Source organism: Pongo pygmaeus, chromosome 7 (assembly GCF_028885625.2).
Source record: "Pongo pygmaeus isolate AG05252 chromosome 7, NHGRI_mPonPyg2-v2.0_pri, whole genome shotgun sequence".
Lineage (NCBI taxonomy): Eukaryota > Metazoa > Chordata > Mammalia > Primates > Hominidae > Pongo > Pongo pygmaeus.
The window spans coordinates 33,697,068-33,721,874 of NC_072380.2; the positions used below are offsets into that span (position 1 = coordinate 33,697,068).

Here is a 24,807-nt window from a genome sequence, read left to right on the forward strand (position 1 = left end):
CGGCCACATAATTTTTTTTTTTGAGGCAACAAAAGCAGAGATGTGTTGAAAATGAAAGTATACTCCTCAGGGCAAGAGTGGGCCAAAGCAAGCAGCTCAAGAGCCTACATAACTATTTTTTAAAAGAAAATAACAAAGCATTTCCTAAAAGAAAAGAAATAAAGTGTACATTGAGTCACTGGCATAACCACACAAATTAACTGTAAAACTCATTAATTTGACTCTATATCCTTAGTGTGACAAAGCCTAAAAACAGAAAAAAATCAACTGCATTTAATAATGGTATACTAATGGTAATACTAATATTGTTTAGGTGTGTTTCTTTTGGGTTTGTTTGTTTGTTTTTTGAGACAGTCTCCCTCTTTCGCCCAAGCTGGAGTGCAGTGGTGCGATCTCGGCTCAGTGCGACCTCTGCCTCCTGGGCTCAAGTGATTCTCCTGCCTCAGCCTCCCGAGTAGCTGGGATTACAGGCATGTGCCACCTTGCCCAGCTAATTTTGTATTTTTAGTAGAGACGGGGTTTCACCACGTTGGCCAGGCTGGTCTCGAACTCCTTACCTCAGGTGATCCACCTGCCTCGGCCTCCCAAAGTGCTTGACCCACCGCGTCTGGCCTGTTTAGGTGTTATTACATGTATTTTGTATAACTTATATATGTATATAAGATAACAGGTAACAATATTGTTAGAAACCCAGATTTTCAGTTAAAGATAAAAGAGATACTAGTATCAAATCAATTAAGTTAGCTATAAATCCTGTAATCTGGTTGAGTCACATATTTGAGTAAACAAATCTGTAATCTGAAATTAGAATTGGCAATGTTGGTATGAATTTATATATACATATATACACATATACATACATATATATACACACACATATACACATATATATCCCGGTTGTGTCCACTGAAAGGCCAAGAAGAATGACAGTCTAATGGCTGTGAGCACCCTGGATGTCCAAATTCGTAGTTTAAATGCCATTTCCCACTAAAAGGAACCAGTGAGGCTTTAGGAAATGATTGATTTCAGAACTAGGGCAGGAATTGCACAAGGTGGGCCTGTGGCATTTTGTTATGCCTGAAAGCAAGGTAGCTACTAAATGCTGCTGAGGTAATGTGAAAAAAAAACAAAACAAAAAGACAACCCAAGGTCCTATAGCTCAGGGATTACAGCACTGGTCTTGTAGAGGAGTAATGACTGTAATGAATTAAAACAAATATATACAAATCCATGAGTTCATAATGATACTAAAAAAAATCACTAATCATCATCTTTGGATCATTTAAGAAAACAAATGTTTATTTTGAGAATTGATATATAAAGACAAAAATCAAGCATTTATTCTTCTGTCTATTTGAGGGTCCCCAAATCATTCATAAGGGTCATAAATGCAACAAAATGGTAGAATGAGAAAGTCACTATTCACACCCCCTAATGAAACATTGAGACAAGACAGCTATCATCCATTGTGATTACAATTATGAGGTGAAGGTTGATGGGGAACTTTATAACTGAACTACTGATTTATCAAACATCACTAAAAGCAAGGCAGCCAGGCACCTCTTAAGGGAATAAGGTAGGAAGTACACACCACCTATGAAATATTCTTGCCCAAAAATGGACCCTAAATCTAATCAAATTTTTAGGTCTACTACCAAATGACAAGAAACATGAAGGGCAAAGAAACAAAAGACACCAAGAAATTCCATTGATATATTCAAGGAAAGATAAATAAATAAATAAATTTTTTAAAGACACCAAGATGATATAATCAGTCAAGCCAAGGATGAGAACTGATATAGATTAAAAGTTCTAAGATATTCTCAACTAACAATGTTGCATATTCTTTCCTTCTTTCTTTCTTCTTTCTTTGTCTCTCTCTTTCTTTTTCTTTCTTTCTTTTTTTTTTTTTTTACAGGCAAGATCTAGCTTTCTTGCCATGTCAACCTCCCAAAGTGCTGAGATTACAGGCATGAGCCACCGTGCCCCACCAGATCTTATTTTCTTTCTTTCTTTCTTTTCTTTCTTTCCTTCCTTTCTTTCTTTCTTTCTTTCCTTCCTTCTCTTTCTTTCTTTTTCTTTCTCTCTTTCTTCCTCTCCCTCTCCCTTTCTTTCTTTCTTTCCTTTCTTTCTTTCTTTTGAGATAGAGTTTCATTCTTGTTGCCCAGGCTGGAGTGCAACAGCATGATTTCAGCCCACCGCAACCTCCACCTCCCTGGTTCAAGTGATTCTCCTGCCTCAACCTCCCAAGTAGCTGGAATTACAGTCATGCGCCACCACACCCGGCGAATTTTGAATTTTTAGTAGAGACAGAGTTTCTCCATGTTGGTCAGGCTGGTCTCGAACTCCCAGCCTCCGGTGATCCGCTCACCTTGGCCTCCCAAGGTGTTGTGATTACAGACGTGAGCCACCATGCCTGGCCTATTTTTTTTTTTTTTTTTTTTTTTTTGGGAAACAGAGTCTTGGTCTGTTGCCCAGGCTGGAATGCAGTGGCATGATCTCGGCTCACTGCAACCTCCACCTCCTGGGTTCAAGCAATTCTCCTGCCTCAGCCTCCCAAGTAGCTGGGATTACAGGCATGTGCCACCGTGCCTGGCTAATTTTTGTATTTTTAGTAGAGATGGGTTTTTGCCATGTTGGCCAAGCTGATCTCAAACTCCTGACCTCAGGTGGTCCGCATGCCTCGGCCTTCCAAAGTGCTAGGATTATAGGTGCGAGCCACTGCACCCGGCCCAGATCTTATTTTCAGTAAATAAATTATAGGCCAGGTGCAGTGGCTCATGCTTGAGCCCAGGAGTTCTAGACCAGCCTAAGCAACAAGTGAGACCCTGTCTCCACAAAAAAATAAAAAATATACCCACCCAAATTGTAAAAAGACATATTTAAGACAATCAGGGAAACGTGAAAATAGATTAGTTATTAGGGTGTTCATATAATTTGTCATCTAAGCAGAATATGTTGAGAGTTCAAGGAGGCTGTATTAACAGTTGTGCTGGGACAAAGGTGTAAACTGGATTTGTCCCAGGCAAACATGATTATCCTAGTATTACACAATTTTGTGGAATCATTGTTAATTTTTTTAATTGATAATGTTAGCACATTTATGTTTTTTTGAAAGCTATTAGTCAGAAAAGCAGTTCTGAAAGGTTTTAGTCTCAGGATCCTTTACACTCTTAAAAATTATTGAGTCATACTCATTAGGATGGCTAGAATGAAAAACACTGAAAATAAGTTTTGGCAAGGATGTAGAGAAATTGGAAGATAAATTGGAATGCTCATACATTGCTGATTAAAATGTAAAATGGTGCAGCTGCTATGTAAAACAGTTTGACAGTTTCTTAGAGAGTTAAACATAGAGTTAGCCATAGGACCCAGCAATTCTATTCCTAGATATATTGCCAAGAGAACTAAAAACATGTATTCATACAAAAACTTGGCTACAAATGTTCATAGCTGCATTATTTGTAATATCCAGTGGAAACAACCCAAAAGTCAACTGATGATTGGGTAAACAAAATGTGGTATATACATACAATGGAATATTATTTAGCTATAAAAAGGAATGAAGTTCTGATACATACTACAACATGGATGGACCTTAAAGACATTATGCTAAGTGAAAGAAGCCAGAAACAAAAGGCTACATATTGTATGATTCCATTTATCTGAAATGCCCAGAATAGGCAAATCTGTAGAGTCAGAAAGTACATTGGTGGTTGCCAGGAGATAATGGGAGGGGATATTTAGAAGTGACTAATAGACTGGGTGCAGTGGATCATGCCTGTAATCCCAGCACTTTGGGAGGCCGAGGCAGGCGGATCAGAAAGTCAGGAGTTCGAGACCAGGCTGGCTAATATGGTAAAACCCTGTCTCTACTAAAAATACAAAAATTAGCTGGGCATGGTGGCAGGCGCCTGTAGTCCCATCTACTCAGGAGGCTGAGGCAGGAGAATCGCTTGAACCCAGGAGGCAGAGGTTGCAGTGAGCCAAGATCGCGCCACTGTATTCCAGCCTGGGCAATAGAGTGAGACTCCATCTCAGAAAAAAAAAAAAAAAAAGAAGGGACTAAAATGGGTATAGGGTTTTCTTTTGGGGTGATAAAAAGGTTTTGGAATTAGCTAGTGGCAGTGGCTGCCCAACCTTACAAATATACCAAAACCTACTGAAGTGTACACTTTATTTTTTATTTTTTTGAGGCAGAGCCTCACTCTGTCGCCTAGGCTGGAGTGCAGTGGTGCAATCTTGGCTCACTGCAACCTCTGCCTCCCCAGTTCAAGCAATTCTCCTGCTTCAGCATCCTGAGCAGCTGAGATTACAGGCGTGTGCCACCACACCCGGCTAATTTTTGTACTTTTTAGTAGAGATAAGGTTTTGTCATATTGGCCAGGCTGGTTTCTAACTCATGGCCTCAAGTGAGATGCCCACCTTGGCCTCCCAAAGTGCTGGGATTATGGGTGTGAGCCAGCGTGCCCAACCATTAGGTGTATATTTTATTTATTTTTTGTGTTTCTTGTTTTTTGTTTCTGAGGTGTACATTTTAAAATAGTGAAGCTGCTGGTCATGGCAGTACGTGCCTGTAATCCCAGCAACTCAGGAGGCTGAGGCAGGAGGATTGCTTGAACCCAGGAGTTTGAGGCTGCAGTGAGCCATGATTGCACCATTGCACTCCAGCCTGGGAGACAGAGTGAGACCCCAACTCTAAAATAATTAAAAATAAATCAAATTGTGAATCTAGTGGTTTATGAATTAAATCTCAAAAATATTTTAGAAGTATTGGCCGGGCGTGGTGGCTCATGCCTGTAATCCCAGCACTTTTTTGGGAGGCCGAGGTGGGCGGATCACCTGAGGTTGGGAGTTCGAGACCAGCCTGACCAACATGGTGAAACCCTATCTCTACTAAAAAAATAAAAAATTAGCTGGGTGTGGTGGTTCATGCCTGTAATCCCAGGTACTCGGGAGGCTGAAGCAGGAGAATCACTTGAACCTGGGAGGCAGAGGTTGTGGTGAGCCAAGATCAAGCCATTGCGCTCCAGCCTGGGCAAGAAGAGTAAAACTCCGTCTCAAAAAAAAAAAATTATGTATTAGAAGTATTAAGGACCCCAAAGAGCTTTTCTTTATGTGTGATGCATAAATATTCAGATAAATGGATTATTTTCTACATTAGAAATTAAAACTGAAAAAATTTTTAAAATACTCATTTGATTTTTAAAAACAGCTCTGGTGCGTTGGCTCATGCCTGTAATCCCAGCACTTTGAGAGGCCGCGGCAGGTGGATCACTGAGGTCAGGAGTTCAAGACCAGTGTGGCCAACATAGCGAAACCTCATCTCTACTAAAAATTAGCTGGGCGTGGTGGCAAGCACCTGTAGTCCCAGCTTCTTGGGAGGCTGAGACAAGAGAATTGCTTGAACCTAGGAGGCGAAGGTTGCAGTGAGCCGAGATTGCACTACTGCACTCTAGCCTAGGTGACAGAGCAAGATTCCATCTCAAGAAAAAAAAAATTAAAATTTAAAAAACATAGTAATAATAAGCATATTACATGTTAAGGACTTATTTTTATGAAAATAAGTATATTTTTCAAACAGCATCATGACAAGTGACATTGTTTTACACTTTTGTCAATAGATTTGTAAAAATTTGCAACTCTGTCATATCTGGTTTAATAGGAGACAGCTGGATTTTCAGATTTGTGGCTGCATTCAATCTGTGTTGGAAAATTCTGCTGTACACGAGATAATGAGAACAAAAAGATAAACAATATATTAATATTGTTATAAAAATAGTTTTGACTTAGCAGGCTGCCTGACAGGGTCTTGGTAAGTCCCAGGAATCCAGACCACACTTTGTGAAGTATTATTAGAAACACACACAAGTATTCATTGTTGAAATGATGCAATGTCTGGGATTTGCTTTAAAATTCCCAACACTGGGCAGTAGACACTAAGCAGACCAGATTCCACTTGCTAGTGGGCATTGCTCAGCTTCCTTTGTGACTATATCTGACAAGTCCAATATGGATGAGATCGAGAAATTCAATAAGTCGAAACTGGAGAAGACAGAAATGCAAGAGAAAAATCCATTGCCTTCCAAGGAATGGATCGAACAGGAGAAGCAAGCAGGCTTCGTAATGAGGCGTGCATTGCCAGTATGCACTCTTCATTCCACAAAGCATTGCTTTCTATTTTACTTCTTTTAGCTGTTTAACTTTGAAGGATGCAAAGAGGTTAAATCAAGTTTAAATGACTGTGCTGCCCCTTTCACATCAAAGAACTGCTGATGATGATGGCTGTGCCAGCCTCTCTTATCTGCCTGTCTGGCTGGCAGGGAAGGAAAGAACTTGCATGTTGGTGAAGGAAGAAGTGTGGCAGGATGGCAGTGAAATCTAGAATAAAACCAAGCTGGCCCAAGGCATCCTGCAGGCTGTAAAATGCAGTTTAATCAGAGTGCCATTTTTTTTGGTTATTGTTCAAATAATTTTAATTATGGGAATGCATAATTTTTTTTTTTGAGACAGAGTTTTGCTCTTGTTGCCCAGGCTGGAGTGCAATGGTGCGATCTCAGCTCACTGCAACCCCACCTCCCAGGTTCAAGCGATTCTCCTGCCTCAGCCTCCCGAGTAGCTGGGATTACAGGTGCCTGCCACCATGCCCAGCTAATTTTTTTTTTTTTTTTTTGTATTTTTAGTAGAGACGGGGGTTTCACCATGTTGGCCAGGCTAGTCTTGAACTCCTGACCTCAGGTGATCTGCCTGCCTCAGCCTCTCAAAGTGCTGGGATTACAGGCATGAGCCACCGCGCCTGGTTCAATTTTTAAAATAGGCAAATAAAAAGTTTAAAAACTTAAAAAATAAAATTCCCCATGACAGGGGATGGTGGTGAAGGAGTGGTCAAAAGCTAGATGAAAAAGACTATCAACATCTTGACAATTGTAGAAGCTAGGTGATGGATCACAGATGTCCTCTATGTTAATCTCACTTCTTTAGTGTAACTCTAAAATTGCCCATAATAAAAATTGTTGTCATTAGCTGGGCACAGTGGCTCATGCCTGTAAGCCCAGCACTTTAGGAAGCTGAGGTGGGAGGATCACTTGAGCTCAGGAGTTTGAGACCAGCTTGGGCAACATAGTGAGACCTCATCCCTACTAAGAATAAAAAAATTAGCCGGGCGTTAGTGCACATGCCTGTGGTCCCAGCTACTTGGGAGGCTGTGGCGGGAGGATCGCTTGAGCCAAGGAGGTCAAGGCTGCAATAAGCTGTAATCACACCACTGCACTCCAGCCTGGGTGACAGAGCAGGTTGCTGTCTCAAAACAAAACAAAACAAAACAAAACAAAAAATTGTTGTTATTGCTCTTATTTGTATCAATGCTTATTTAGCAGAGCAAAAGACCTGGAGGTAGTTGGTAGGAGGAAAAACCAAGTTAGGGACTGGATATGTAAAGATGCAAAGATGAATTAGATACAGTTCCTGCATTCAACACGTTTTCATCTGACGAGGGGAAACAATGATACACAGCTGGAAAGAACTATAAGGAAGACATCTGATAAAGAACCCATCATATTTAATGAGCACCAGGCACTCTGCTGAGGGCCTTACATGCACTTCCTCCTCAAGGCAACCCTCTCAGACTGGCATCATTATCTCCATCTTGCAGAGGAGGAAACTGAAGCTCTGAGAAGTTGAGTAAGTCGCCCAAGATCTCACAGCGGAAAGTGGTAGAGCTGCAACTTAACACTTCAGTTTGTTGACTCCAAAGCCTGTGCTTTTCATGGCTCCACCCTTTCTTTCTAAACCTTTCAGTTACACAATCCTGGAACATCACTCTCACTGTGTACCATGTAAATGGCACTCATCAGAGGCCCAGCTGGTGACCTAAAGGAGCCCACAGTCTTTAGAGAACAAAAAATATTATCAGCCAGGTTGGACTTTACACTGTACCTATGTCCTCATTCAATCCTCACAATTTAAACTCATGGAGTAGGGGCTAGGCAGGGTGGCTCACACCTACAATCCCAGCACTTTGGGAGACTGAGACAGGCAGATTGCTTGAGGTCAAGAGTTCGAGACCAGCTTGGCCAACATGGTGAAACCGTGTCTCTACTAAAAATATAAAAATTAGCCGGGCGTGGTGGCAGGTGCCTGTAGTCCCAGCTACTTGGAAGGCTGAGGCAGGAGAATTGCTTGAACCTGGGAGGTGGAGGTTGCTGTGAGCCAAGATCACACCACTGCATGCCAGCCTGGGCGACAGAGTGAGGCTCTGTCTCAACAAAAAAAAAAAAAAAAAAAATTCATGGAGTAGGCATTTCTGTTCAAGTTTGCCTTTCTTTTCTTGACTCTCTTCCTCAAGGTTTTGGAAAGCAACATCTCTTAAAAAGAATAAATTCAGTGGCAACTCTCCTGTAACTAGCAAATGCAAATAACCGTATGTAAGGATATGGATTCAAGACCATAAAGATAAAGAAGTAGGTTTATCACATCACTATTCATAATGCAGAAATGTGACAATAGTGAAAGCTTGCTCATCAATGGCACATCCACACTGGGGAATTCTCCAGCCTTTTTTTTTAAGAATGACATGGAGCTAAGCCAGATGTCAAGGAGAGGTTTCCATAAGGTATTGTTAAATGGTGAATGTAAGATTTAACAGGCCAGGTGTGGTGGCTCACGCCTGTAATTCCAGCATTTTGGGAGGCCGAGGTGGGTGGATCACTTGAGGTCAGGAGTTCGAGATCAGCCTGGCCAACATGGTGAAACACCGTCTCTACTAAAAATACAAAAATTAGCTGTGCGTGTTGGTACACACCTGTACTCCCAGCTGCTCAGGAGGCTGAGGCACAAGAGTCACTTGAACCTGGGAGGCAGAGGTTGCAGTGAGCTAATATTGTGCCACTGCACTCCAGCCTGGGCAACAGAGTGAGACTCTGTCTCAAAAAAAAAATAAATAAATAAATAATAAGAAGAAAGATACTATGAGTGCTTGTTTACAAAACTGTGATTTAAGAAGTGACTGCTCGGCCGGGTGCAGTGGCTCACGCCTATAATCCCAGCATTTTGGGAGGCCAAGGCGGGTGGATCTCCTGAGGTCAGGAGTTTGAGACCAGCCTGGCCAAAATGGCAAAACACTGTCTTTACCAAAAATACAAAAAATTAGCTGGGCATGGTGGCATGCACCTATAATCCCAGCTACTTGGGAGGCTGAGGTGGGAGGATCGCTGGAGCCGGAGAGACGGAGGTTGCAATGAACTGTGATCACACCACTGCACTCCAGCCTGGGCGACAGAGCCAGACTCTGTCCCCCTTCTCCCCCCAAAAAAGAAGTGAATGCTCTGTATGGGTAGACTCATATATATGTGTAGGTATAAGATTACCTGAGTAAAGAGAAAATGTGGGAGGATACATCCCAGGTTCTCGGTGTGGATGGGTGACCTTGGGCAAATGGTGTTGACATAGGGGAAGGAAGGAGGAGAGGAAGATGGGGGGCTCAGCAAAACAAATAAAAGGAAAGAAAAAAAAGCACTTTTTCTTTTAGAAAGCATATATGTTACTATATTTATGTAGTTAAGTAAAATTATGTATGAATGTGATTATGATAAAGAGATTACATTTTAAAGTATTTCCTTTAAAAAGAAATGGAAGGCTGAAATAAATTCCTGGGAATTGATGACTAAATGGTAAGCAATACCTCTTAGCTTTCCAAAGACCATATGATCAACAATTTTAGATGAAGATTTCTTCATAAGGATAAACAAAAGTGAGAGAAAGTAAAAAAGGAAGTATTTGCTCCCCTTCATTCTAAGAGTAACAAACTAATGGAATTGAAGCATGACAAATATACCAACCACAGCTTTCAAGGTTCATGTGGTCTAAACATGGTTAATAATAGGAGCTTGAAACACACCGTAAGGGCTGGCCGCGGTGCCTCACACCTGTAATCCCAGCACTTTGGGAGGCCAAGGGGGAACCGATCATGAGGTCAGGAGTTCGAAACCAGCCTGACCAACATGGTGAAACCCCATCTCTATTAAAAATACAAAAATTAGCCAGGCCTGGTGGCACACGCCTGTAATCCCAGCTACTTGGGAGGCTGAGGCAGGAGAATCACTTGAACCCGGGAGGTGGAGGTTGCAGTGAGCTGAGACTGTGCCATTGCACTCCAGCCTGGGCAACAGAGTGAGACTCAGTCTCAAAAAATAAAAAATTAAGAAACACACTGTAAGATAATTACTGCTTGCAGCAGAGCTACTTTTCTGATTATAGGCCAAATGGAAAAATAACATTACAATATTTATCATCCTTGAATGCCTGCTAAGAATCAGGGAACCACTATATTCTTTTGCATATGAGGCTACAAAATTTTTTAAAATAAAAATTTAATATATATATTTTTCTGTAGAGGTGGGGTTTCACTATGCTGCCCAGACTGGTCTCAAACTTCTGGGCTCAAGGGAGCCGCCTGCCTCAGCCTCCCAAAGTGCTGAGATTACAGGCGTGAGCCACTGTGCTCAGCCTACAAAATTTTTAATGTGGATTATGAAGGCTAGTTTAGGCTCAGGGATATACTAATAATTTTAAAGAATATTCTAATATACTAAACATTTTATTTTATTTTTATTTATTTATTTATTTTTTTTGAGACAAAGTCTCACTCTGTCGCCAGGCCCGAGGGCAGTGGCGTGATCTCGGCTCACTGCAACCTCCGCCTCCCGGGTTCAAGCAATTCTCCTGCCTCAGCCTCCCGAGTAGCTGGGATTACAGGTGCACGCCACCACACCCAGCTAATTTTTGTATTTTTAGTGGAGACGACGTTTCACCATGTTGGCCAGGATGGTCTCGATCTCTTGACCTCATGATCCACCCGCCTCAGCCTCCCAAATTGTTGGGATTAGAGGCATAACATTTTATGTTTTTAAATTTGTAGAACGAGCACCAAGTGAAACCAAAATATTTTCAAAAAATGTAAAGACAGCTATATAAACAAAAAAATCTTGTAAATATGAAATAGCCATCAAAGTAACAAAAGTCATATCCATGTTGAACGTTTGACTCCACGTGTCTGCTTTGACTATGATACAAACCCATCACGTTGCTAACGTTCCCTTCCTCCTTCTACAATGATAGGATTGCTTAGCTTCCTTTTCCCTTTTCTTTCTTTTTTTTTTTTTTTTTTTTTTTTTTTTTGGAGACAGTCTCACTCTGTGGCCCAGGTTGGAGTGCAGTGGCATGATCTCGGCTCACTGCAACCTCCACCTCCTGGGTTCAAGCGATTCTCGTGCCTCAGCCTCCCTAGAGGCTGGGATTAACAGGCACATGCCACCATGCCCGGCTAATTTTTTGTATTTTTAGTAGAGATGGGGTTTCCTCATGTTGGCCAGGCTGGTCTCAAACTCCCGGCCTCAACAGAGCTGCCCACTTTGGCCTCCCAAAGTGCTGGGTTGGCAGGCGTGAGTCACCACGCCCAGCTAGCTTCTTTTTCATTCTATGTTTTCAGTTTAATACTTGTACAAGTATTTAGCCGGGCACGGTGGCTCACTCCTGTAATCCCAGCACTTTAGGAGGCCAGGCAGGCAGATCATGAGTTCAGGAGTTCAAGGCCAACATTGGTGAAACACTCATGTCTGTAATCCCAGCACTTTGGGAGGCCAAGGCAGGAGGATCCCTTGAGCCTGGGAGTTCAAGATCAGCCTGGGTAATATAGTGAGACCCTGTCTCTGTTTTTAAAACAATTTAAAAAAGAAACATTCCAGGATAACTCTAATTTCCAAAAAAAAAAAAAGAAAACTAAAACTTAAGAAACATGATCAAAAAATAAAAAATTTTAAAAAGATGAGTGGATAACTGGGGACAACAGGTGTGGATTTGTTGTGGTTTTTTGGTTTGTTTTTTAGAGGGTCTTACTCTGTCACCCAGGCTGGAGTGCAGTGACATGATCATGGCTAACTGCAGCCTTTAACTCCTGGTCTCAAGTGATCCACCCACCTCAGCGTACCAAGTAGCTGGGACTACAGGTGTGCAGCACCATGCACAGTGAATATTTTTTACTTTGTAGAGATGGGATCTCCCTAATTGCCAGGTTGGTCTTGAACTCCTGGGCTCAAACAATCCTTCTCCTTTGGCCTCCCAGAGCACTGCAATTATAGGCATGTGCCACTGAGCCCAGCCTGTTTTTGTTTTAAGACATTTTGCTGAGCAGACAAATAGCAATTGCTGGAGAGAAATATGGCATATAGAACATTTCAACAATGAAATTGAACATTTTGGAGCACTAAAGTAAAAAAGAGTGGTCTTATCCTTTGGGTGAGATGTTCTTAGATAATGTATTACCTACCCTAATCAAAATATTCTTTTTTTTTTTTTTTTTTAGACAGAATTTTGCTCTTGTTGCCCAGGCTGTAGTGCAATGGCACAATCTTGGCTCACTGCAACTTCCATCTCCTGGATTCAAGCGATTCTCCTGCCTCAGCCTCCCGAGTAGCTGGGATTACAGGCACACACTACCATGCCCGGCTATTTTTTGTATTTTTAGTAGAGATGGGGTTTCACCATATTGACCAGGCTAGCCTTGAACTCCTGACCTCAGGTGATTCTCCCGCCTCGGCCTCCCAAAGTGCTGGGATTACAGGCGTGAGCCACCGCGCCCAGCTATTTATTTATTTTTTGAGGTAGAGTTTCGCTCTGTTGCCCAGGCTGGAGTACAGTGGCACAATATCTGCTCACTGCAATCTTCACCTCCTGGGTTCAAACAATTCTCACACTTCAGCCTCCCGAGTAGCTGGAACTCGGACAGGCATGCGCCACCACTCCTGACTACTTTTTTATATTTTTAGTAGAGACAGGGTTTCACTATCTTGGCCAGCCTGGCCACAAGTGATCCGCCTGCCTTGGCCTCCCAAAGCGCTGGGATTACAGGCGCTCTTGATGTTATTTTTAATTTGTTCCTCTATCTAACCCATTTCCTGTAAAGGGGTGGTTGGATCTAGAGATAAAATGAAATTTAGGATCAGCCTTGGGGGTGGGGCTGTATACTTCTTACTGTATCGCAAGAGGCATGTGATATCTGATTGTCCCACTTTTACTAATGATAAGACAGATTGATCTGTTACAAAAGTCTCCATCAATCTTTCCCCTCGTGGCTACAGGAGCCATGAATAATCACTGCTTAATTTTGTTACTTCATTAGAGTTACAAAATGGCAATTTCCTAATTCTGTTATTTCCTTTTGCATCTTTACCTGGAACGCTGCTTTAAATAGAACTTTCCCCCAGCAACCAGTTATCTGATCACCCTGAATACAATTTGCACAGGAAAAGCAGGATAAATGCTTGATTTTTTCCTTTCATTAACCAGTTTTTAGAATAATGAATTTAGTGCCTTAGCGACCTTCAATGAATACCTGATATTTGGTGGTGGTTCTTGTTAGTTTTTATTTTATTTTATTTATTTTTATTTTGTGGAGACAGGGTCTCACTATGCTGCCCAGACTGGTCTACTAACTCCTGGGCTCAAGCAATCCTCCCACTTCAGCCTCCCAAAGTGCTGGGATTTGGGAGGCGTGAGCCATTAACACCCAGCGTGTTCTTACTAGTTTTATATGATCTTAAGGAATTTTATACATGTAATGAGTTTTATTCCATTGTAATTATTCTTGTTATACTCAAATCGTCCCATCTTTTGCCAATGGGGGTCTTTTCATTTTGGCTTCTGTGTCCTATTAACATGACCCAGTAGTTGTGGATTGCTTCTTTCCTTTCTAGAATGGCAAGGTTGAAGCAACCATGTCTCCAAGGAGCCCTAATTCCTTGTAAGGGGAAAGGCTATTTAAGGGCTACAATTTGAAGAGTGAGATGCCATTGCTCTTGAATTCATATTGATTTTAGTTTTCTAAGTCTCGGTGGATGACACATCTAGGAAATATATGCTGTTTAAAAGCAGAAAAAAATCATAAATTTGTATTAATATTTCCAATTCAGATTTAAGATTTCAGGCTTATACTTCTTTACAATGAGACTTGTATCTCTCTTCTCTTTTACTGCCCAGGCTGGAGGGCAGTGGCACAATCTGGGCTCACTGAAATCTCTGCCTCCTAGGTTCAAGCTATTCTCTTGCCTCAGCCTCCCAAGTAGCTGGGATTACAGGAGCGCGCCACCACGCCCAGCTAATATTTTTCCGTATTTTTAGTAGAGACAGGGTTTCACCATGTTGGCCAGGATGGTCTCCATCTCTTGACCTTGTGATCCACCCACCTTGGCCTCCCAAAGGGCTGGGATTACAGGCGTGAGCCACCACGCCTGGCAAAAAATGTTGATTCATAATAACATTAATGTAATTACTTTTTTGCTTTATTCTAAAATATACACATAAAGGTATTAAAATAGCAATATTGTTATTACTAAACATAAGATTACCTGGGCATGGTGGCTCATGTCTGTAATCCCAGTATTTTGGGAGGCTGAGGTGGGCAGATTACCTGAGGTCAGGAGTTAGAGACCAGCCTGGCAGACACTGGTGGAACCCCACCTGTACTAAAAATACAAAAATTAGCCAGGTATGATGGCATGTGCCTGTAGTCCCAGCTACTTTGTAGGCTGAGGCAGGAGAATCAGTTGAACCCAGGAGGCAGAGGTTGCAGTGAGCCAAGATCACACCACTGCACTCCAGCCTGGGTGACAGAAAGAGACTCCGTCTCAAAGAAAAAGAAAGAAAGAAAAAAGCATGAGATTATTGAATATAATTTAAGACTTCTTTGCTATTTGTTTTTGTCTTTAGGGTACACCGAGTAAATAATTGCAATCAACTGGGCATGGTGGCTCACTCCTGTAATCCCAGCACTTTGGAAGATCAAGGCAGGAAGCTTGCTTGAGGCCAGGTGTTTGAGACCAGCCTGAGCAACATAGCTAGACCACCCCCACCATCTCTACAAAAAGTAAAATTAGCCAGGTGAGATGGCACATGCCTATAGTCCCAGCTACTTGGGAGGTTGAGGCAGGAGGATCACTTGAGCCCAGGAGGTTGAGGCTGCTTGAGCCATGATTGGGCCACTGCACTCCAGCCTGAGTGACAGAGCGAGACCCTGTCTTAAATAATAATAATTTCAATCAAATGCTATGTTTCAAGTCACTTGAAATAGGCTTCTTTTCTATATAGCTGTGATATTCATTTTAGATGTTGACTCAACTGGGTCAAGGAATATCCAGATAGCTGGTAAAGCATTATTTCTGGTTATGTCTGTGAGGGTGTTTCTGGAAGAGATTGGCATTTGAATCAGTGATTGAGTAAGGAAGAGCTGCCTGATGTGGGCAGATATCATCTAATTTGTTGAAGGCCTGGATAGAATAACAAGACAGAGGAAAGTCTAATTCACTCTGTCTTCTGGAGCTGGGACACCCATTTTCTCCTGCCTTTGGACATATGAACTCTAGCTTCTCAGGCCTTCAGACTCTGGGACTTACACCAGGGGCCCACAGGTTCTCAGGCCTGCAGACCCAGGCTGAATTATGCCACTGGCTTCCCTGGTTCTCCAGCTTGCAGATGGTATATCATGGGGCTTCTCAGCCTCCATAGTCATGTGAACCAGTTCCCCTAATAAATCCCCTCTTATCTACCTATCTGGAAAATTCTGACTATGTGAGGACCTTGATATACGTTTATATGCATTTTTGTTTCTTTTCAATTTTCTAGGAATGGCTTGTCTCTTCTCATATATTATTATTTTTCTTTGTAGAGATGGGGTCTTGCTGTGTTGCCCAGGCTGATCTTGAATTCCTGGTCTCAAGTGATCCTCTTGCCTCAGCCTCCTAAAGTGCTGGGATTACAGGCATGAGCCAGTGTATCCTGCTCATTCACTGTTCAACACACTGAATTTTTCCTTCCCCCCATGAATCCAGCAAAACTGCTTTTGCTCAGGCCCCCAATAGCCTCCTCATTGCCAAATTCAGTGGAGTGAAGTGGTACGCTCTCGACTCACTGCAACCTCTGCCTCCTGGGTTCAAGCACTTCTCGTGCCTCAGCCTCCCAAGTAGCTGGGATTACAGGTGTGCACCACACACCTGGCTAATTTTTGTATTTTTAGTAGACATGGGGTTTCACCATGTTGGCCAGGCTGGTTTTGAACTCCGGACCTGGGGTGATCAGCCTACCCGGGCCTTCCAAAGGGCTGGGATTACAAGCATGAGATAATGCGCCTGCCCTGCCGGGCTCATTCTTTTTTTTTTTTTTTTTTTTTTTTTCTGAAACAAAGTCTTACTTTGTTACAGTAGGTAGCTGGTCAGGCATGAGCAGGGCAGGAGAGGGCTCTGCCCAACACACACAAATATCAGGACTGTCAGGCAACCATCAGGTGATCAGGCAGTTGCTAACTGTCTTTCTAAAATAGTAATTGGTCACAGCCAGTGCCTGGGAAAGGCAGTGTCCTAATACATGGAAAACACCTGAAATGTGATCAGTGGCTTCTTGAGAAGACCTCAGGGGTTGGGCAAGTGGGCTCAGGAATGTGCCTGCAGACAGCCCACCCCAAGGGAAGAATCAGGGGAGAAGTAACAAGACCGCAGAAGCATGCCAGAGTATAAAACCTCAAGTCAAAAGGTCAAACCGCACACTTATCTTTCAAGTCACACACTTGGTCCTTTTATTCCTGCTCTAAAGCTTTTCAGTAAACTTTCACTCCTGCTCTAAAACTTGCCTTGGTTTCTCCTTTTGCCTTAGGTCCCTCGGTTGAATTCTTTCTTCTGAGGAAGCAAGATTTGAGGTTGCTGCAGACCCCTACAAATTGGCCTTGTCTAACATATTTTGGTGCCATGTGACTCGGATACCCTCCACCAGTAACAACTCTATTGTCCAAACTAGAGTGTAGTGGAGCAACCATGGCTCACTGCAGCCTTGACCTCCCGGGCTCACCTCACGCGATCCTCCTACCTTAAGCCTCCTGGGTAGCTAGGACTATAGGCACACAGCCCAATGCCTGGCTAATTTTTTGTATTATTATATATATATATATTTTGTAGAGAGGGGGTTTCGCCATGTTGCCCAGGCTGGTCTTGAACTTCTGGCCTCAAGCGATCTTTCTGCCTCAGCCTTCCAAAGTGCTGGGATCACAGGCATGAGCCACCGCACCTGGCCTGTTTTCCATTCTTGTACACAATTCCATTTCCAATAAAAACTTAACCCGGATAATGTCACTTTTCTGCTTCAGTCCTATTATCCTAAGTTAGAATTCCCTAACATGGCTACTAGGCCCTCCCTGATCTGCTCCTGTGTCTCTTTGGCCTCATTTGTACCTCCCTTCCCCATCTCTCACTAAGCTTAATTACATGGGACGTGTTCACCAACAGCCCAAGCTCTATTCTCTCTCAATTTCTTTTCTTTTTTTTTTTTTTTTTTTTTTTTTTTTGGTGAGATGAAGTTTTGCCCTTGTTGCCCAGAATGGAGTGCAATGGTGCGACCTCAGCTCACTGCAACCTCCGCCTCCCAGGTTTAAGCGATTCTTCTGCCTCAGCCTCCTGAGTAGCTGAGACTACAGGCGCCCGCCACCACGCCTGGCTAACTTTTTTGTATTTTTAGTAGAGATGGGGTTTTGCCATGTTGGCCAGGCTGGTCTCGAACTCCTGACCTCAGGTGATCCGTCCGCCTGGCCTTCCAAAGTGCTGGAATTACACGCGTGAGCCACCACCCCCGGCCCTCAATTTCTTTCTTTTTTTTTTTTCCTCAATTTCTTACATACACTCTTCTGTCTGGCCTTTCCCTACCTCTTGTCATTCTTGTGCTCTGAGCTTAAATGTCTCTTGCTCAGAAAGACCTTCCTTGTCCATCCCTCTCCTCTGGTTTTATGAAGGTAGTCACTGGATACCTTACAATGGTTGGTCTATGTATTAAATATATGAGTATGCTTGTTTAGGCTTCATCTCCCCCATTAGACTGTAAACATCTTGGGAGTAGGAGCCATTTTGGTCTTGCTCATTGGCACAATGATGGGCATGTAGTAGGCACTCAGTATGTGCTGGCTGTTTAATAAGTTTGAGAAGTTTGATTCTAAGTACAATCATCCACATCAGACTTCTCTACAAATTGTATATTCAGTGGGCATCAGCTCTGCCCAGTGAAAGAAAGCAAACCCGGAATGCAGTGCTTGTGACTTAGTACAGGCTCAGTAAGGGACAGCCGTATTAATTGGGATAATGGCAGGGGAGGGATACACACAAACTTTTTTATTTCTTATAGACTTTTCACTTAGTCCCCTTGTTTAGTTGCATGGCTTCCTATGATCTTATTTTATTTATTTTTATTTTATTTTATTGATTCATTTTTTTTTTAGATGGAGTCTCGCTTTGTCACCCAGGCTGGAGTGCAGTGGCGCAATCTCGGCTCACTGCAACCTCCGCCTCCCAAATTCAGGTGATTCTCCTGCCTCAGCCTCCTGAGTAGCTGGGACTACAGGCACATGCCACTATGCCAGGTTAGTTTTTGTATTTTCAGTAGAGAGGGGGTTTTACCATGTTGGCCAGGATGGTCTCGATCTCCTGACCTCGTGATCCACCCGCCTCAGCCTCCCAAGGTGCTGAGATTACAGGTGTGAAGCACTGTGCCCTGCCCCCTGTGACTTTAGAAACAAAAATAGCATGACTTCAAGTCTTTCATATACACTTTTTTAGGTACTCTTCTTAATCACACTCTGAGGCAGTTACTGTATCTCCATTTTACAGAGGAGAAAAAGGAGGCTTAGAGAGATTAAGGAACTACGCTGAGGTCTCCCGGCTAATTAGAGGCAGAGCTGGGTTTAAAACCCATTCTTTGAATTCCAGGGCTAGCTTTGTTTATTCCACACTACAAATTAATCTCATAATGAGGCGTGGAAGGGAAAGATCCTATGTTTTCCCAAAACACAGCCACATTTCATCACTGACTCTTGCCAGTGAACCTTTTGTTCCTCAAATACTAGGAACAAAAATCATTCATTTGGAACTGCTCTTTCTTCCTCTGTACGTGCTTCGTGCATTTCTCTTTGTAAACAAGACTTTAAATAAATTACTTCTAGGCCAGGAGCAAGGGCTTATGCCTGTAATCCCAACAATCTGGGAGTCCAAGGCAGGAGCATCACTTGAGGCCAGGAGTTTGACACCAGCCTGGGCAAAAAATCGAGACCCCCATCTCTACTAAAAAATAATAATAAGAAGAAAACCAAAGAAATTACTTCTAATTGTTTTATTCTATAAGCACATCTCGCTTAAAGAAAAACTTATTTATATGCAAATCTTAGTGTTTTAAAGTCTATAAATTAAGTAAAAAACTCCTTAAGTCTCATTTTAGAGAGGTTTTAATTGTAAAAAGGCTCGACATAGACTTCTTTAGATAATGAAAACCCCAGGCATGTTTCACGCAATTATTCAATTCAATGTGCACAGCTTCCAGAACACAGAATGCAGAGATGCCTGGAATTAATGGCAGCAAGTCTGTTTCTCATGTTTTCCAATCTGAATGTATAAATTTTTAATCTTACAAACCTGTAATGAATGTGTTGGATTACTGTCTTTGCTCTATTGTCAGCATATAAAGAGACTCGGCTTCTTGGCAGAATGATTAAGTTAAGGATATTGCATTCTAACCACAAGGAAACACAGATCTCCTTGTCAGCATTCTTCCTTCCAAAAAGGTTGCTTAAAGTGGTGCTTAAAAGATAATTCTATCCCAAAACACAGTGACTTAGGAAAAAAAAAAAAACGAGAAATAAATAAAGATAATTCTAGCTTACTAAATTTAGGGTGTGGAAAAAGTCCAAAATGAGAATATTCACTGGGTAATTGTGCAAGAATTGTTAATATGTGTGATAAGGGGAGGGTACTCTACCCACCTGATGCTTGCCTCTGCCCCCCCCACTTCCGTTTTGCCTTGACATACAACATACAATTTATGAAGGTTAAAAGTTAAATGAGGGCCAGGCGTGGTGACTCACGCTGATAATCCCAGCACTTTGAGAGGCCAAGGCAGGTGAACTGCTTGAGCCCAGCCTGGGCAACATGGCAAGACCCTGTCTCTACAAAAAATAAAAAAAAATTAGCTGGGTGTGGTGGTACAAACCTGTAGTCCCAGCTACTTGGGAGGCTGAGGTGTGAGGATCACCTGAGCCCAGAAGGTCGAGGCTGCAGTGAGCCATGACTGTGCCACTGCACTCCAGAGCCTGGGTGACAGAGTGAGACCCTATGTTACTCTGTTCTCGTGCTGCTATGAAGAAATACCCGAGACTGGGTTATTTATAAAGGAAAGAGGTTTAATTGACTCACAGTTCTGCATTGCTGGGGAGGCCTCGCGAAACTTACAATCATGGCAGGAGGAAAAGGAGAAGCAGGCACCTTCTTCACAGGACAGCAGGACGGACAGAGTGAATGCAAGCATGGGAAATGCCAGACGCTTAAACAACCATCAGATCTCGTGAGACTCACTATCATGAGAACAGCATCGGGGAACCACCCCCCATGATCCAATTACCTCCACTTGGTCCTGCCCTTGACACATGGGGATTATGGGGATTACAGCGGTTACAATTTAAGATGAGATTTTAGGTGGGGGAGCAGCCAAACCATATCAGATCATGTCTCAAAAAAAAAAAAAAAAAAAGAAAAAGAAAAGAAAAGCTAAGTGAGGCAGTCAACTCTTTGCCACTGCCACCACATTTTAAATATGAAATGGGCTGTGTGTGGTGGCTCATGGCTATAATCCCAGCACTTTGGGAGGCCAAGATGGGTGGATCATCTGAGGTCAGGAGTTCAAGACCAGCCTGGCCAACATGATGAAACCCTGTCTCTACTAAAAATATAAAAATCAGCTGGGTGTGGTGGCAGGTGCCTGTAATCCCAGCTACTCGGGGGGCTGTGGTAGGAGAATCGCTTGAATCCAAGAGGCAGAGGTTGCAGTGAGCTGAGATCACGCCATTGTACTCCAGCCTGGGTGACAAGAGTGAAAGTCTGTCCCTGCCACGCCAAATAAATAAATAAATACATAAATATGAAATGATTTCATACCTGAGTTATTCCTTTTTTTTTTTTGATACACGGTCTCACTCTTTTGCCCAGGCTGGAGTGCAGTGGTGTGATCATAGCTCCCTTGCAGGCTCGACCTCCTGAGCTCAGTCAGTTCTCCCATCTCAGCCTCCTGTGTAGCTGGGTCCATGGGCCCACCACACCCAGCTCACTTTTGTTTAAATTTTTTGCAGGCATGGGGGCCTCACTATGTTGCTCAGGCTGATCTCAAACTCCTGGGCTCAAGTGATCCTCCCACCTTGGCCTCCCAAAATGCTGGGATTACAGTGGGGAGCCACCACACCCAGCCATATACCTGAGTTATTCCTGAAACCACCCTGAAGTCAGAGCTACTCTTCAAAAATCTGTCAGCAAGTTCTCTGCTCATCTTCATATTCAAGGCGGATTTCTAGTCATCCTCAGTTAACTCACAAAAAGAGAAGCTAGCAGCACAAGTTAATATAAGAAGCTTACTGGTATCTGCTTTGAAATGCATTTTTTTTTTTTTTTGTGACAGGGTCTCGCACTGTCACCAAGTGTCTGGGCCTTTGACACTTCAGTAAGCTTCCTGCACTCCACATTAGGCACGAAGGGTGACAGATAGGGGCAGGGGCCAGAAAAGGTGCCCGGGAGACCAGCAGCTTAGTGGTTAAATGGTGTGTACAGAAGGATGGCTGGGGAATGTTGATCTGTGTGACTCTGAGGTACATGAATATTTATGGAAAGAAAGACAGCATTGCAGACAGGGTATGGATTTCCCATGATCTCAGAAGGTTGGTAGCTCAGCATCAATTTAATGGGAGGAAAACTGTAATTTCTAGAATGTCTGAGTTTGCAATGGAGATTCATGCTTACAACATAATACTGATGACCACCAACTTGCTTGTCTCTTGGTCTTTGTCCCTCCAGATTTAAAAATACTCTTTCAATTTCTTCCTTATGGCAGCATATATATATATGTGTATATATATATATGCTGGGGTCTCACTCTAGTGCCAAGACTGGTCTCAAACTCCTGGGCTCAAGCGATCCTCCTGTCTCAGCCTCCCAAAGTGCTGGGATTACAGGTGTAAACCACCGTACCTGGCCCCTCATGGCACTTTTTACAGCCTCTCTGTTTTTCTGCGATGTAAAATTTGAGTAAAGGAATCCAATAGAAATTTGGTCAATATTGAAGGCAGAAAGGACTTCTTCCTGGCATGTTATAATTGTGCTATTGCATTTTGGATTCGTTTTGATCTTTTTCTGCCTTATGACCAACTTGACGTCCACTATGCTTCCAAATCAGTTTCTCCTACACTTAAGCAAATACAGTTTTTTCTTCATTTGGGTTGGTATTTGATGGCCGCCTTCACATTGGATCAAAGTCGCCATGGATTCTATTCCTGTCTTTGAGGATATCAGCATCATCTTGAGAAATAATAGACATATATAAGTAAACATTCAGAAACTCAAGAGCTGGTTGCTGTGAGGGCTTAAACCACCATTTGGGTGTACTGTTAGTAATCTGTGTATCCTTTGAACTATTCATGATCATCGTGGCCCATTAGGAGGGTTTTGCAATGGCTTGGCATTCTCAGCCATGATAGAGACTAGACTGGGATGAAAGGGGAAAAAAAGAGGAAAGAAAGGAAGAGGGAGAAAAAATGAATGAGAGAGGAGACGAGATTGATAAGAAAGAAGTTCTGATCCCAGTGTGCAATGGCTGCAAACAGCAGCTTTCTTGGTGGTGTACATGGCCTGTTTCTTGTATGGGTTGCTCTAAGGGACCTTGGAAACAGGCCTTTCAAATGTATGTTCATGTCTCTGACCTTGCACTATCCCCGAAGTAGGCTCCAAACAGGCATTCAAGGTGCCTTTGGAAAGCCCCAGGGCATTGTGGCCAGGGTTCACATTGGCCAAGTTAAGTCCATCTGCACCAAGCTGCAGAACAAGGAGCATGTGATTGAGGCGCCATGCAGGGCCAAGTTCAAGTTCCCTGGCCGCCAGAAGATCCACATCTCCAAGAAGTGGGGCTTTACCAAGTTCAATGTGGATGAATGTGAAGACATGGTGGCTGAGAAGCAGCTCATCCCAGATGGCTGCAGGGTCAAGTACATCCCCAATCATGACCCTCTGGACAAGTGGCAGGTCCGGCACTGGTGAGGGCTTCCACTGCGCTGCTCCCCACACCCCACTTTTTTTTTTTTTTTTGAGAGAGAGCCTCGCTGTGTTGTCCAGGCTGGAATGCAATGGTGCGGTCTCGGCTCACTGCAACCCCCGCCTCCCGGGTTCAAGCGATTCTCCTGCCTCAGCCTCCCAAGTAGCTGGAATTACAGGCGCCTGCCACGATGCCCAGCTAATTTTTTGTCTTTTTAGTAGAGACGGGGTTTCACCATGTTGGCCAGGCTGGTCTTCAACTCCTGATCTCATGATCCACCTGTGTCAGCCTCCCAAAGCGCTGGGATTACAGGTGTGAGCCACTGCACCCGGCCTCTGCCCCTTCTTAATACCCACCAATAAATGCTACTTCCTGTCCATGTAAAAAAAAAGAAAAAAGAAAAAGAAAGAAGTGCTGATGTTTAGCACCAGAGAGGTGCCGAAGATGGGGAAGAGTGCTCAGTAGCCATCAAAAACATCATCTAGTCCTCCTGGCGCTCTCCCTCCTCTACAGAGCACATGCCCTGGTTTCTTTTCTGTTTTTTTTTGAGATGGAGTCTCATCCTGTCTCCCAGGCTGGAGTGCAGTGGCGCGATCTCAGCTCACTGCAACCTCTGCCTCCCAGGTTCAAATGATTCTCTTGCCTCAGCCTCCCAAGTAGCTGGGATTACAGATGCCCACTACCACGCCCAGCTAATTTTTGTATTTTTAGTAGAAACGGGGTTTCACCATGTTGGCCAGGCTGGTCTTGAACTCCTGACCTTGTGATCCACCTGCCTTGGCCTCCCAAAGTGCTAGGACTACAGGCGTGAGCCACCGTGCCCAGTCTGCCCTGGTTTCTTACTGAGACTTTCACATGGGAGCAGAATAGGAAGCCGTGCCCGTGCACAAAAGTGACATTGGTCAGGTCCTCCTTGCTTCCCTGGCTGACCAGTTTATTAGAAAATGAATTAAATGGGCATGATTTTAAAAATAAGATAAGTAGGAATCCAGTGCTGACTGGGGTGTCGTAAACAGCTTGATTTTTTTTCTGTGAATGGCACTGGCCACACATGCCTGCATTACTGGTAAGTCTGTCCTTGTCTCTAATTTGATCACATCTGTCCCTCTGAACCTGTGCATATGGCTTCAACAGAAGACTCCCTCTGAGTGAGTCAAGGGCATGCAGGATATTACTCTGACACCCACAAAGATAGAAGAGGGTGGCAGAATGTAAGGCAGAGGTTGGGTCCTACCTTAGTGGGGAAAACATGCAAAACTGGGGAAACATCAGAACCCCAGGTGAGAATGAGAAAAGCCCTGTTGAGGGATGGGTGGCAGAAGTAAGAACTGATGGGAGGGGCTGGGCATGGTGGCTCATGCCTGTAATCCCAGCACTTTGGGAGGCCGAGGCAGGTGGATCACTTGAGGTCAGGAGTTGGAGACCAGCCTGGCCAACATGGTGAAACCCCGTCTCTACTGAAAATACAAAAATTAGCTGGGCATGGTAGTGAGCCCCTGTTAATTTCAGCTACTTGGGAGGCTGAGGCAGGAGAACTGCTTGAACCTGAGAGGCAGAGGTTGCAGTGAGCTGAGATCGTGCCACTGCACTCCAGCCTGGGTGACAGAGCCAGGCCCTGTCTTTAAACAAAAACAAAACCAAAAAACCGATGGGAGGGAATAAGGAGGA

General features: G+C 43.4%; 1 protein-coding gene and 1 non-coding gene across 2 annotated transcripts; both read left to right on the plus strand.

Annotated features, from left to right (window-relative positions):
• The first annotated feature begins 22,645 nt into the window (after positions 1–22,645).
• LOC129043302 (small nucleolar RNA SNORA70) lies at positions 22,646–22,782 on the plus strand. The gene has a single exon (XR_008504394.1). It is a non-coding gene; the product is annotated as a small nucleolar RNA SNORA70 (small nucleolar RNA).
• LOC129042053 (large ribosomal subunit protein uL16-like) lies at positions 22,701–23,144 on the plus strand. Its single transcript, XM_054497660.1, has one exon. The coding sequence runs from the start codon at positions 22,701–22,703 to the stop codon at positions 23,142–23,144; it is 444 nt and encodes a 147-aa protein (XP_054353635.1).
• The last annotated feature ends 1,663 nt before the right edge of the window (positions 23,145–24,807 follow it).